Source organism: Hyperolius riggenbachi, chromosome 9 (genome assembly GCF_040937935.1).
Source record: "Hyperolius riggenbachi isolate aHypRig1 chromosome 9, aHypRig1.pri, whole genome shotgun sequence".
Lineage (NCBI taxonomy): Eukaryota > Metazoa > Chordata > Amphibia > Anura > Hyperoliidae > Hyperolius > Hyperolius riggenbachi.
In genome coordinates, this window is record NC_090654.1 from 11,839,577 (window position 1) to 11,854,921 (window position 15,345).

The 15,345-nt window shown below is 43.5% G+C and overlaps 1 protein-coding gene across 2 annotated transcripts in view; it reads left to right on the plus strand.

Moving 5' to 3' along the window:
* The window catches only part of SSTR3 (somatostatin receptor 3), a 42,614-nt gene extending 27,602 nt beyond the window's left edge, over positions 1 to 15,012 (plus strand). For both annotated transcript variants that reach the window (XM_068255025.1, XM_068255026.1), the window contains exon 2: positions 11,566 to 15,012. In XM_068255025.1, the coding sequence (XP_068111126.1) occupies positions 12,075 to 13,286 (1,212 nt within the window). In that variant the 5' untranslated portion in view covers positions 11,566 to 12,074 and the 3' untranslated portion in view covers positions 13,287 to 15,012. The remainder of the gene's footprint in view (positions 1 to 11,565) is intronic.
* Positions 15,013 to 15,345: the final 333 nt, after the last annotated feature.

Below are 15,345 nucleotides of genomic sequence, written 5' to 3' on the forward strand. Positions count from 1 at the left end.
GGTAAAACTAGTGTATGAACTAGATGCATTCCATGCCAAGTGAGATATGTCAAGCCTTTATTTGCTATAATGTTGATGATTATGGCTCACAGCTTATGAGAACCCCAAAATCAGATTCTCAAACAATTAGAATATTGTGAACAGGTTCAATATTCTCGGCTCAAAGTGTCAGATCAGCTAACCCCCAAAACACCAGCAAAGGGCTCCTATTTCATATATTAGTTTCCCCCCTTAAGTTGCATTACTGAAATGAATGGACTTTTGCGCAATATTCTAGTTTTTTGAGTTTCATCTGTAGTAGAATAGCTTGCCAGTTTCTTCATTTATAGACCTAAGCAATATTTAAGAGGAACTGTGATTTATAGACCTAAGCAATTTCATTTAAAGAGGAACCGTGACCAAGGATTGAACTTCATCCCAATCAGTAGCCGATACCTCCTTTCCCATGAGAAATATTTTCCTTTTCACAAACGGATCATCAGGGGGCGCTGTGTGGATGAGATTGTGGTGAAACTCCTCCCACTGTGTGATGTCAGGACCATGGTACTGGCAGTTTCCTGTCTGTGAACCTCATTGCATTGTGGGAAATAACAGCTGTTTACAACTGCCACAAAATCAAGCAGCAGCTACTTCATCTGCCAACAGTAAAAATGTCACCATGTAATAAATGTCAGAATGTAAATCAGGGAGAGGAAAGATTTTACAATGGGCAAACACTGACTAAATCATTTATACATAATTATTGTAAAAATGAAGCACTTTTGTGTTACCTTATTTTCACTGGAGTTCCTCTTTAACACGTGTGAGATATATTGGTCAGATTTTTCCAATGTTGCAAAAAGTCAGAAAAATGTATTGAAATGCTCAAATTGAAAAGAGATCAAAAGAATAGTATCATGTGTAGCCACCTCTAGGCAAATGCGAGATGTTTTAATTTAAAGAGGAACTGTAATCCAGGATTATACTTCATCCCAACCAGTAAATGATACCTCCTTTCCCAGAAGAAGTGGCCTCCTCCGCCGATCGGCTATTTGCAATCTGCACTGTTATTGGCCTGAGGAAGCGAGCTTAGACCTGTGAAATGCGTTGCCTGTGCTATATAAATATCTCTTTGTCTAAACCAGGGGTCCCCAAACATTTTTAGGGGCCAGACAGTGAAGCATACCCAGGTGACAACCTGCAGTCCAATTGGACAGCAGTGTCACCTGAAGAGGAATTGGAATTACTGCTTTCTGGCTTCCATGTGGATGGGTGGTGCCAGCACTGCTATTCTATATGCGGACCACCAATATTTAAAGATGAAGCTGACCACATCTATAAGTTATACATTTTGTGTGTGGGAGGGCCGGTAAAAAAAGCCTCAGGGGGCCACATTCGGCCCGCGGGCCAAACAAAGATCTTGTTATTGAGGTAAGCCACCTCCTTTTTTTTTTTTTTTATCTTGTTTTTAATCCAATTTTATTCACACTGGGTGCCTTTGTACCCAAATTGTGTTACCCATAAGAAATCTTTAGTGTTTTTCGAAAAGATCATCGGGTAGGGGGGTTGTATGCCTGAACTTGAAACCCCTCCCACAGTTTCCTGTCTGTGAACCTCATTACATTGTGTGAAATAATGTCTTTTTACAACTCCACGCAAGCAGTATCCCCCTCTGTGCATAGAACTCTCAGTAACGAACATTCCGCTGAGATCACCTGGCAGGACTAAAGAGGTCACCACCGGTGATAAAAATCAGAATGTAAATCAGGGAGAGGGAAGATTTTACAATGGTCAAACACTGACTAAATATTCTATAGATGAATAATGTAAAAGAAAAATAAGCAATTTAATGAATTATGCTGTTTTCACTGCAGTTCCTCTTTAAGATTTTATTTTCACCAAAATGTACACGGAAGAATTGAATGAGAGCCGGGGTGACAGGCAGAGCTGATGTCTTTTTCGTGAAATCAGTAAAGTTCAGTTTCTGGGTATAGGCCAACTTTAATGAAAGGTTGTTTTTGACAGGATCAGATGAAAATGTCATCCTGACTTTTAGCACCAAACCTCAGGAACCAAAATACAGGCTTATGCAAATTGGTGACATACAGGACTGACGAGACAAAGCCGTCCTGGCAGTCAGATCTGCCGTCACAGGCCTGATATCCCACCATTCCTCTAAATAACGGCCGGGTTCACAGTGGGCTATTGTGGTGCGTCGGAGCGGCCGCATTGTAACGCAGAGCGTCGCACTGCAGAAGCAATGTGACTTCACAGTGATGCCATAGTGCAGAGTCTCCCAATGTGTGCAAGGCGTTTACTGCCAGCGATGCTAGCGAAATTTTCGTCAGTCATTTTCGTCAGTCATTTTTCTAATATTTGGGAAAACAGATTGGGCTCGATTCACAAAGCGGTGATAACTGAGTTATCACGCCTAAAAGACTTTAGGCGTGATAACCTTTGCACCAGCAAAGTTATCACCGCTTTGTGCTCTAACTCGCGCGAAGTTTCCGCGCGTACGTGCGCGCGCAAAGTCCCATAGGGCTTAATGGGCACTTCGCGTGAAGCACGGTGCGCTGCGCGCGGGAGTTCGCGCGAATTCCTTCAGATCATGCCTAAACTAAGTTTAGGCGTGATAAAGGGCTTTTCACAGGCGTGCAAAGTGTTTGCACCACTTTGTGAATCAAGCCCATTGTATTTTTGCAATATGGCAAACATTCACGGAAATGCAAAAATCAGTATTTTCACAGCGAAAATTTGCAGAAAGTGCAAAATTGTTTATTTTTAGTGTGAAAAATTTGCAACAAAAATCACAAACGTATTACAAAATGATTTACAATGGCATTTTTGCTCCAATGTAACCACTTAATGACAAACTGACTTATAAAAATGTCCTGCTAGAGCCTCTCAACGGCTCCAGAATGTTTTTATAAGTCAAACAGTGCTGCTGCCGCTGTGCACATGCACGTTCGTGCATGCACGCTCCCGCACACTTGTGCATGCTCCCGTGCGTGCACGCGCGTGCACTTGCGTCCCCGCGCACGTGCACGTGAGATTAGTGGGGGAAAAAAGCACCATACAAAAAATCCTCCTTTATTTCCAAATAATATATTGTCACCATACATTGTACTAGGGACATAATTAAAATCTTATGATAACCGGAACAAATAGGCAGATAAAATGTGTGGGTTTTATGTACAGTAGCAGTGTTTATATTAAAACTATAGGGGATGAAATTGGAGAAAGTGTATGTTTTCATTGTTTTTCCCTATAAAATGTATAGAAAACAAAGTAATAACTGAAAACAAATATCAGCCCCAAAAGGCTTAATTGGTGGTGAAAAAAACAAGATATAGATCATGTCATTGTGATTAGTAGTGATTAAGCTATTGGCAAATGAAAGGGATGAGCACTGAAAGGTGAAAATCGCTCTTGTCCGGGGGGGGGGGGGGGGGGGTAAAAACGCCTTTAGGGTGAAGTCTTTAACATTATTTTCGTGAAAATTAATACAAAAAGAATATAAGCATTTTCGCTCATGACTGTTTACTGCATAACGCCGGCGTTAACTTAGCAGTAGGGCAAAGCATACTTGACTTGACGGTATGCTTCACTGTATGAGAAGCAATGCTGGGATAACATGCGCTGCTACTTTCCCATTGCGTTGCATTGCGCTCCCGCTGTTACAGGGAACATGACGCATCTCTCACTGCGAACCTAGCCTGAAAGAGCAGTCGTTGCATTCCCCCTCACTGTGGAATACATACAGCAAAGGATAGCTGAACTTCCAGGCAAGGTCTGATCATCACCCCCATGTTTATCTCCAGTGATGAGCGAAAAATGGCCCTTTTTGTTTTGTCATAATTTATACTTAAATTACTCATTTTGAGACAAATGAGAATATTTACAAAAATATATGGGCATGAGAAAACATACTGAAAGGGCCAGTGCACACCAAAAACCTCTAGCAGAGGATCGCAAAACGTTAGAGGTTTTTGAAGCAGATTTCAGAGCGATTCTAGGCATGTGCAGAGAGGTTTTCTAAACAGGCCTAGCGTTTCTGGCAGCATTTTTGTGTAGCAGATTTCATATATTGTTACAGTAAAGCTGTTACTGAACAGCTTCTGTAACAAAAACGCCTGGAAAACCGCTGTGATCTAGCGTTTTTCAGAGGAGTTTTCCACTTTCCTATAGTTTACATTGAGGCAGAAACGACTCAGAAATCTCAAAAATGCTGCAGCCTCCGAGTTTGCATTTGGGGGAATAACGAGCCGCTCTGGTGTGCATCAGCCCATTGAAATTCATTACCCAAGCGGTTTTCCATCCCCCAGCCCAAAGCCATACTATCACAGAAAATGCTGTTTTGAAACCCGAGGGAGGAAGTAACATAGCTATGCACATCTAGAAGCGAGAAGCTGTGTATGGGTCAGTGCGAATCTACACTAAAAACATCACCTCATGGAACACATCTGTCAGCGCCTCGCAGATAAACGGACCATACAACATGCAAGCACAAGTACAGCAAAGTCCCTGCTATCCAGAACTCAGCCAACTGCAACAGGGGCGTAACTAGACTTAAAGGGGATCTGTACTGTCTGATTTGTACAATAAAAAACATACCAATCGAGTCACTGTGATCTCCTGGATCCCTCTTTGCTGTTCCCGCCGCACTCCGCCATGATCCTGGCTTTTAATCACCAGTTTTAGGCAGTGTTTACAAACAAAAACATGGCCGCTAACCAGGAAGTGATGTATGTGTAAATATATAGATATGCACGCACGCGCGCGCGCACACACACACACACACACACACACACACACACAGTACACACACACACACACACACACACAGTACACACACACACACACACACACACACCACGCACACACACACACACACACACACACACACACACACACACACACACACACACACACACACACACACACACACACACACACACACACACACACACACACACACACACACACAGTACACACACACACACACACACACACACAGTACACACACACACACACACACACACACACACACACACACACACACACACACACACACACACACACACACACACACACACACACACACACAGTACACACACACACACACACACACACACAGTACACACAGACACACACACACACACAGACACACACACACACACACACACACAGACACACACACACACACATACACACACACACACACACACACACACACACACACACACACACACACACAGACACACACACACACACACACACACACACACACACACATGTGCACACACAGACACACACACACACACACACACACACACACACACACACACACACACACACACACACACACACACACACACACAGTACACACACACACACACACACACAGTACACACACACACACAGACACACACACACACACATACACACACACACACACACACATACACACACACACACACACACACACACACACACACACACACACACACTTGTTCTATTTACATAACGGATGTATTGTACTGTCCATGATTTGATTCAAGTGAATTTGATATCAGGGATGGTCGTAGGCAGCCAACTTCGCTACGCTGGAACTACGCGTATTTTTACGCAAATACGCTTCGCAACCCTGTTTGATATAGTAAATAAAGAGAAAACTGTTCCAGGTATTTTCCATTTTTACTTCTTTCTGACTGTAGCCAATCCTGATGTCATTTCCTCCCTTACTCTGAAGTACTCCTGGGTCGCGCCTTGGCTTCTGATTGGAGGAAGCCAGCAGAGGTGGGGAGCAGTGGGGGGGGGGGGGGGGGCAGTGCAGAGGAGGCTGATTGACAAGCCTCAGCTAAACATACGGCTAGAGACAAGCAGATTGTCACTAGCCTGGCAATATTTTCAGGGGGGCAGCAGACCCAGGGAAGGGGGGACTAGCGGCGGCAATAGACAGACACAGAGGCATGTCATTGTGCACATTCCAAAAAAACAACAACAAAAAACAAACAAAGCTAGCTTAAAGGGAATGTCCAAGCAAAATAAAAAAATGAGTTTCACTTACCTGGGGCTTCTACCAGCCCCATGCAGCCATCCTGTGCCCTCGCAGTCACTCACTGCTGCTCCAGTCCCCCGCCACCAGCTAGTTCTGCTTCTACCAGCCCCATGCAGCCATCCTGTGCCCTCGCAGTCACTCACTGCTGCTCCAGTCCCCCGCCACCAGCTAGTTCTGCTTCTACCAGCCCCATGCAGCCATCCTGTGCCCTCGCAGTCACTCACTGCTGCTCCAGTCCCCCGCCACCAGCTAGTTCTGCTTCTACCAGCCCCATGCAGCCATCCTGTGCCCTCGCAGTCACTCACTGCTGCTCCAGTCCTCCACTGGCAGCTTGCCGACCTCGGAGGTCGGCGGGACGCATTGCGTACATTTTTACGCATTCCCGCTAGTGCAGGAACATCAACACATACATTTTTACGCGTTACTGGTTTAATGCGTAAATTTTTACGCATTGAACCAGTAACGCTTAAAAATGTATGTGTTAATGTTCCTGCACTAGCGGGAATGCGTAAAAATGTACGCAATGCGTCCCGCCGACCTCCGAGGTCGGCAAGCTGCCAGTGGGGGACTGGAGCAGCAGTGAGTGACAAAATTGGCACAGGATGGCTGCATGGGGCTGGTAGAAGCCCCAGGTAGGTGAAACTCATTTTTTTATTTTGCTTGGACATTCCCTTTAAAGGACTTCCGAGGCCAAATGTAGGAAAAAAAAAAAATGAAAAAAGTTAGATACCTGCATCAGTTTGGAAGGCACGGAGGACGCCGTCCGCGCCCTCTGTGCAGTTCCACCGGGCCCTCGCCGCTCAATAGCCCCCCGAACGGACCCTGACCGCACTGCCCGGGTCGGGCTCTCCGGCCTGTACAAAGATGGCCGCCAGAGCTGGCCGCGGCTGCGGCTGCGCAGCTCTAGGGCCAACCCCCCGACCCACGCTACAGGAAACAGCCTGTTTACGTGGATCAGCCACGCAGCCACACTCGCGGCTATGCGGACTGCACAGCCGCAGCCAGCTCCGGCGGCCATCTTTGTACAGGCAGGAGAGCCCGACCGGGTCGTGGGGTCAGGAGCGGCCCGGGGGGCTATTGAGCGGAGTGGCGGGGACCCGGCGCAACGGCAATCTAGTCAATCTAATACCAATAATATATTTCCAATAAGGGGGGGGGGGACACACATTTAAAAACAAAATAACACAATAGTTAGAATTTTTAATCTTCTATTCCACAAACTGAAATTCTTGATGTTCTTGTTTAAAGGGGACTGAACTCTTGCACAGGGCAGACGGAAAACAGAGAGAAATTCCCCCTGTGTGTATTTAGAGCGTTTGGCCTGTCTAATTCCCCCTCATCTGTGATTAAGCACAAATTGTAATTTGATCTCTTCCCTGTGTCAGCTCAGGAATATCTGCTGCCCCATTAGAGCAGCTGATTTGTAAACACAGGATGTTAACCCCCTGTCTGCTTCAATGAAAGCAGGAAGTAGACACACTGCAGATTTATTGCAGGATTTGTATCATCTGTAACAAAGACATATTGGCCTCGATTCATCATTGTCTTTGAGATAACTTTTTCCAGTTTGTTAAATTACCGAATTCGAAGTTTAGCGATTTCTAGTTGTATTCATCAAGGTTTTTCAGCATTCGGTGTGAATTCGGTAACCATTCGGTAAACATTCGGTAACGTGTCAATATTTCCATTTTACAGCGGTAATTTAACACAAGGCCATAAGATTCCCATGGAATTGTGGGTAAAAGGCAGTCCTTTGAGCACTACGTAGCAACATTCTGAATAGGGCTTTACACCTGGACCAGGATTCTGGAAGTGGTTGGGACAATCCCACAATTTGATAGGAGCCTTTTCTAAAAAAATTATAGTGCAGCTAGCAATATTAGTTAACCCTGACACTGCCTGTGTTCTCTTACAAGATGATTCAAGAGAAATGCCGATGTCCTGTTATAGCAAATAAATCTATTCTCTTGCAGATTGATATGGTTGCAGACCTTATTCTTGCCCTTCTGCCCCTTTGAATCACTCTCAGCTGATACATAACCACTTCAAATGGCTCCATCTTCTCTGTCAGCAATGATCTGACAGGAATACCGACAGAGCAGTGAAGGAGATAACTAATCCTAAATGTAACGCTAAACCACGCCCACTTTCTTTTTCATGAATTGCACTTTCTTCCGTTTTAGCAAATCGTTACCGAATCGTTAACGAATGTTCGCTAACAGCTGTAGATAACTTTGATGAATCCTGAAATGAAGTTAACAAATTCAGTATTTTACCAAACTGTTGTTAACAAATTTGCTAAGTGTTGATGAATCGAGGCCATTTTTCTCTAAAGGACCACTGTCGCGAAAATCATAACATTTAAAATATAGACATAAACGTATACATATAAGAAGTATGTTTCTTCCAGAGGAAAATGAGCCATAAATTACTTTTCTCTTATGTTGCTGTCACTTACAGTAAGTAGTAGGGATCTCACAGAACTGACAGATTTTGGACTAGTCCACCTCCTAATGGGGGGTTCTCAGGGTTTTCTTTATTGTCAAAAGCACTTAGTGATTGGCAGTTGCTCCGTCCAGCTGCCAAAAAAAAGTGTATGGTGAGCAGGGAGGCTGGCCAGCATCTTTATGTAAATCTTTTTCAGGGAGTGTCTTTATAAAGAATAAAGGCCATGCTAAGAATACCCCATGAAGAGATGGACTAGTCCAAAACCTGTCGCTTGTGTTAGATTTCTACTACCTACTGTAAGTGACAGCAACATAGGAGAAAAGTAATTTATAGCTCATTTTACTCTGGAGAAAACGTATTTCTTATTTGAATGTGTCTACATATACTTTAAACTTTAAGATTTTTGTGACAGTGATCCTTCAACCACTTAACCCCCCGCGGTACAAATTTCTCCATCCCTTTTTTTCCCCCCTAAAAAACCAAGGGACAGAGAAATCCGTACCTCCCGCGCTACCGCCGCTGTCCGCGCTCCCGCCGCTCGTGCGCGCGCTCCCGCCGCCCGCTCATGCAGAGATCAATGAACGGGAAAATCCATTCCCGTTCGTTGATCTAAGCCCCCGCAATGATCCGCTGCTTCTAATAGAAACAGCGCGATCATTGTGATCTTCTCAGCCTTCCGGACGCTTGCAGGTCGCATGTAAACAAACAAACTGTGGCCATCTTGTGGCCAAATAGTAAAACTACACCCTAAAGCATTTTACATATACAAACACATTACATTTACACAATAAATGAACTCATTACCTCTCACACTCCCAAATATTTTTTTTTTGTAATTAAAAAAAAAAATATAATAAAAAAAAACATAAATAGTTACCTTAGGGACTGAACTTTTTAAATATTTATGTCAAGAGGGTACAACACTGTTACTTTATAAACTATGGGCTTGTAATTAGGGATGGATGCAAAACTGAAAAAAATGCACCTTTATTTCCAAATAAAATATTGGCGCCAAAAATTGTGATAGTGTCATAATTTAAACGGTTTTATAACTGGGACAAATGGGCAAATACATTTCATGGGTTTTAATTACAGTAGCATGCATTATTTAAAAACTATAATGGCCGAAAACTGAAAAATAATAATTTTTTCCCACATTTTTTCCTATTTTCCCATTAAAACACATTTAGAATAAAATAATTCTTGGCATAATGTCCCACCTAAAAAAAGCCTAATTGGTGGCGGAAAAACAACATATAGTTAATTTCATTGCGATAAGTAATGATAAAGTTATAGACGAATGAATGGAAGGAGCGCTGAAAGGTGAAAATTGCTCTGGAGCTCAAGGGGTAAAACCCCTCAGTTGTGAAGTAATTAAAGGTCATTATGCTGTTGTGTATATTTTAGAGCAGGGAGGAAGTTCTGAGTTCAGGTCCAGTTTAATTATTTTTGTGAACAAAGGCTTTATAAAATCAGTTCCCCAATCCTGGTTGTGTGGATCCCAGCGAGGCAGACTTTAATAATGAAGTCATTGTATGACAAGAGACATCTGTGTACCTTGGCAGTCTTTGTGAGACGCGGGGCACGTTCAGTGTGTGAATATAAAAGCCTGAGCGGGATTTGCTCTTGCTGGAGAGGTTGTTCACACTGCACTTGAATAAGACAAACATTTCTCCCAGCTTTACCTTATCAGGTCTGTTGGCGACAGCAGTGAAAAGTGTTCGTTGCACAAACATTAGCTGTGGAGGAAATAGCGTGTCTGTCCTTCTCTGTGTTAAAGAAAACCTGTAACGACAAAAAGTTCCCCTGGGGGGTACTCACCTTGGGTGGGGGGGCCTCCGGATCCTATTGGGGTTTCCCCCGTCCTCCTGTGTCCCACGGCGGTCTCACTGTGCCCCTCCGAACAGCGGTATGTAAATATTTACCTTCCCGGCTCCATTGCAGGCACAGTATCGGCTCTCCGCTCAGAGATAAGTGGAAATAGCCGATCGATGTCGGCCCGCTGTACTGTGCAGGCGCAAGTCTCCTGCAAGTCTCCTGCGCCTGCGTAGTAGAGCGGACCCAAAGGAGATCAGCTATTTCCACCTATCTCCGTGGGAAGAGCCGCAACAGCGCCCCCGCTGGAGCCAGGAAAGGTAAATATAGCAAGCCTTGTCAGGCTTGTCGGGGGAGGATTCCGGGACACTTCGGGGGATCCAGCGCTGGACTGCCTGCAGCTACAGGGGAGGGGGGAGCCTCATTGGGACCCTGAGGCTTCCCCCTCCAGAGGTGAGTACCCCCCAGGGAAACTTTTTTTTGTTACAGGTTCTCTTTAAGGTGGCTATACCTCTGATTTTGTGGCCCAATCAACCATCCGATTCAATAATTGTATTGAATCAGATTAAAACTGGTGCCACAACACCTCTGTCCAATCCATGATTCGATCAATTTTGAGCTGAAATCGGTCAAAAGCATCGATCAGACAGGCTGGAAAATCTTGGTTGCACGAAGTTAATTACACTTTTACTTTTACACTTGCTTAACATTCAAAAAGTAATATCAAACATTATTTTGGGGATTTCCTTGCTTGCTTGAGGCTTAAAATTTACTTTATTATTCAATTCTGAAAACATCTCCTGTAAGAAAACTCTGGTGAAAAGTAAATTGAATATAATTGGATAGGGCCCTTTATCTGTTTTTACCTTTAAATTCATTTTCAGTGATCTATAAAGATCTATAAAGATCAGATTAAAAATAAAATCAGAGTTAAGTTTTTTTGGTGAAAAGACGGTAAGAACCAGTAAGGTGAGCTATGAGATAATTTGTATGAATTAAACTCTAGGTGTCTCTTTACTTAGTGACTGTGCCCCAATTTTTTGTATAGAAACTAGTTATTTGTTGTTGTTGTTTTTTTTTCATTACATTACATGACAATTATTTTTTGTTTGTTGGATTTATAAGCGCTGGACACTTTAGGCTTATTAGTTTATGTATTGTGATATTGATAATATTAATTATATTATACTATATTGCTATTACTCTCTGCTCAGTGTTATGATTGGTTCACTAAACAATCTTTGCTTTGATTTTCCTGTCAGAACATTGACAGCTGGATGTCGGCCCCATGGAGGAAGCAGCGGCAGCGGATATAAAGGGAATCCTTCACTTTCTGTCAAGACTTGACATCGAGAAATGAACAACCTGTGTCGCTACAGACCCCCACGGAGGACGACTTCCTAATGAGAAGATATAAAACCTACTGATGCATGTTTTACCACACAGCAAACTCAAGATACAAGCTAAAAGATGTACGATCCACGCATCTGATCTGTACTAAGTCAAACCAAAGCCAAAGAAGTCCTTAAGAAGCCCATTCAATTCAGAAGTCCAAAAAAATTTTCCTACTAACTTTTGACATTATGCTACTGTGTACAGTATCAAATACACAAACCACCTTATATGTGTCCCAAAATCTGAAAATCAAGAAATAGAAAATGGTATTTATTAAAAAACATATGCTTTTACAGGAAGAAACGAGAGGCATTCTTTGGTTTTTAAGGTACTGAGAAAATTGCCAAAATTACAATGTTCTGACATATATCTGAACATGACACCGACTTCTCCAACTAGCCTCCTTCCGAGCTCGTATATGGACATTAACACAACTCTGTTCATCAATGTGTCATCTACGCCAAGCGTGAACGCCCCGGGTCTCCTCATTCCACTTGTCTACTTAGTTGTATGTGCGGTGGGATTATGGGGTAACACCTTAGTCATCTACTTGGCATGGCGAAGTCCTGCTGGGCAGAACTCTGTCACTGCTCTGTATATCCTGAACTTGGCCCTGGCCGATGACCTGTTCATGCTGGGGTTGCCATTCCTCGCTGCTCAGAGCGCTATGTCCTACTGGCCTTTTGGCTCACCAGTATGTACAATAGTAATGACATTGGACGCTGTCAACCAATTTACAAGTATTTTCTGCTTAACGGTACTCAGCATAGACAGGTACTTGGCTGTCGTTCGTCCCATCAAGTCAGCAAGATGGAGAAGACCCAAAGTGGCTAAAATTCTCAATGTAACAGTGTGGATTGTCTCCTTTTTGGTTGTACTGCCTGTCGTTTTTTTCGCTGGTGTTCCAAAGAATTCTGGAATGTGTCATATTGCTTGGCCTGAACCACAGCAGGCCTGGAGAACTGGTTTCATCCTGTACACAGCTGTACTTGGCTTCTTCTGCCCATTGTTTGTCATCTGTATCTGCCATATACTTATAGTGGCTGAGCTACGAATGTCTGGAAATCGAGTCAGAGCAGCTCCAACACGACGACAGGGTCCTGAACGTAAAGTAACCAAAATGGTGGCTCTGGCAGTGACGGCCTTTATTCTATGTTGGCTCCCCTTTTATGCCTTGAACATAATCAATCTTTTGTGGCCTCTGCCCGAAGGTCCAAGGTTGTATGGACTTTACTCCTTTGTCGTTGCTCTTTCATACGCTAATAGCTGCCTAAATCCAATTATTTATGCCCTGTTGGCACGGCCCTTCCAGAGGGGATTAAGACGTGTTCTCTGCAGGACATCTGTGAGGGTTGCAGATGGAGGCATGAATGTAACAGACGTGAGGCAGCCAGGAGAGCTGAGCAGAGTAAGTGGCATCTCCCAAGAAAGACGAAGTCCAAGAGTAGACCAAATAGAGGAAAACGGGGCAAGAGCCACTGGCGAAGAATCTGTACAACAAGAAGTTGGACCGTCTTCTCAGAATGCTCTACCAGAGGAACTTGGGGCATCTGAAAAAGAAAACATGCTAGGCATAAGTTATTTATAAAGGGTAAAAATGGGTACAATTTTCAAAATAGTAACACTTGACACTTTCAGCTATCGAAATGCCTTGTCTAGCGGACTCCAGCAAGACAACTCTTTTTGGAACAGCTTTTATTCTAAAGCATAAAATTTGTGGTTAACATTGTGGAAAACAAACATATCAGAAAAGAACTTTCAAATGATTGAAAGCAGTGAGATGGAAGGATTTCTTCTTTCATAGATGGTCGTAAAACTCCAGCCTTTTAGCCACTGAAAAGTTGTGAAGTTATTATAAGACAGATCAGCCAAACACTCGACTTCAGAAAACAGGAATTCAAGTGCCAAGCTTGCCTGAGTTTGGTACCTCTGCAGGCCAGAGCCGCAAAGAGCCAAAGAACTGCAACACAATAACGTTAAAAAATATTGTAATAAGATTTATCCATAAAAGACATTCTAACCCAGGGCCGGGTTTACAGCTCAGGAGCCTATAGGCACATAAGCTCAGGTGCCCTAAACTCCCCCCCTTAACACAGGCCACACCACTCTGAGCCCCCCTTCCTACGTCCCGTATAGGTAGCCAGATGTGCCCCCCTACCCCTCAGATGTGTCCCGTTACTTACCTTATATGTGCCACCCCTTCCCCCCATAGATAGCCAGATGTGCCCCCTTCCCCCCATAGATAGCCAGATGTGCCCCCTTCCCCCAGATGTGCCCCTCTATAGATAGCCAGATGTGCTCCACTGCAGAGGATCTGTCATTGCTGGAAAGTCAGAGCCGGTAAGTCTTCTGCTGCTATTAAAGTGGACCCAAATTAAAAATACAAGATTTCAGAAATAAAATCTATTTTCTAACTTATAATAATAAATAGCAGCCTTTTTTTCAGCTGCATGATGACAAATATAAAATATTTTACATTTATTGGAGGAACCCCTCCCTTCCTTTCATATTGCCGGGACAGAATCCGGCAGACTGGTGGAGGAGATAAAAAACAAAAACAAAACACAGGCTGCTACTGATGTCACAGGGGAGGTGATCTCAGCTTGTGTGAGATTTCACATAGACGACGCCCCTGTGAGGGGAGGGTAGCTGATGACAAACACACCCATGATCTAAAACCTCCTACTAAGCTCAGACGTAATGGCTGCCACCTGTATAACCCTAGTTATGAAAAGAGAAGGGTGAAAAGCATGCACTGAAATGCTCAAAGGCTTGAAGGAGTGTTTATTTATCTTTGTATGTGTCAGAGTGGTGCAACTAAATATTTTGAATTAAAAAAATGTTTGGTTTGGGTCCGCTTTAATGCTCTGCCTGCACTCTGCAGAGGCAGGGAGAGAAAGTGGGGCGTTTTGGGCAGCCGGTGAGCCACCTCTCACACACGGGCCACCAGTAGGCACGAGCCTACAGTGCCTATGGGTAAATCCGGCCCTGTTCTAACCTTTTCCTTACCAGCCATGGAGAAGTTAAATGCTTATTCTGTGTTGCTTAAATACACTTTTTCTATATAGTGTTTCATGCTGCAGCTTAAAGACTAATGAGCAAAAAAAAAGGTTCTTCTCCAACGGAAGATGCCAAAAACAGTTTGTTTCTCAGCACAAAGCCTCAACGCCCGCCCGGTGTGCTCATTCACATGTTGTTTTATTTATTGTGATATTTGCTTGTTGTTTTTCACTGCCTACCACGTAAATATTCTCCACAATGAAATTTCTTGTAAAACAAAAGTTGCCGTTAATTAAACATTTACCAAGCAATAACGATATGCCGCCTTTCAAAGTGACCAATCGCACCTAAAAGTATTATTATTACTAAATTAGGAAAACCATTATGATGACAGCCCAACGCCTTACTAATGGCCCAGCAAATGGCCTCAGAGCAACAAAGAAATAAGGTTACTGCTTATGTATAGTTCATGTCATTTATCAATGTAAGGACCCGTGACATTTTCCTTTGGCCTTGAGCGAGTCAGGTTTTCTCCTTGTGATTAGGAAAGTAAATACGGGATGTCAGGCCCACACAAATACTACATTATGTCGTTATCAGATCTCTCCTGTGTTTTCACAGTTCAGTTTTTTTAATGAAAATCCGGC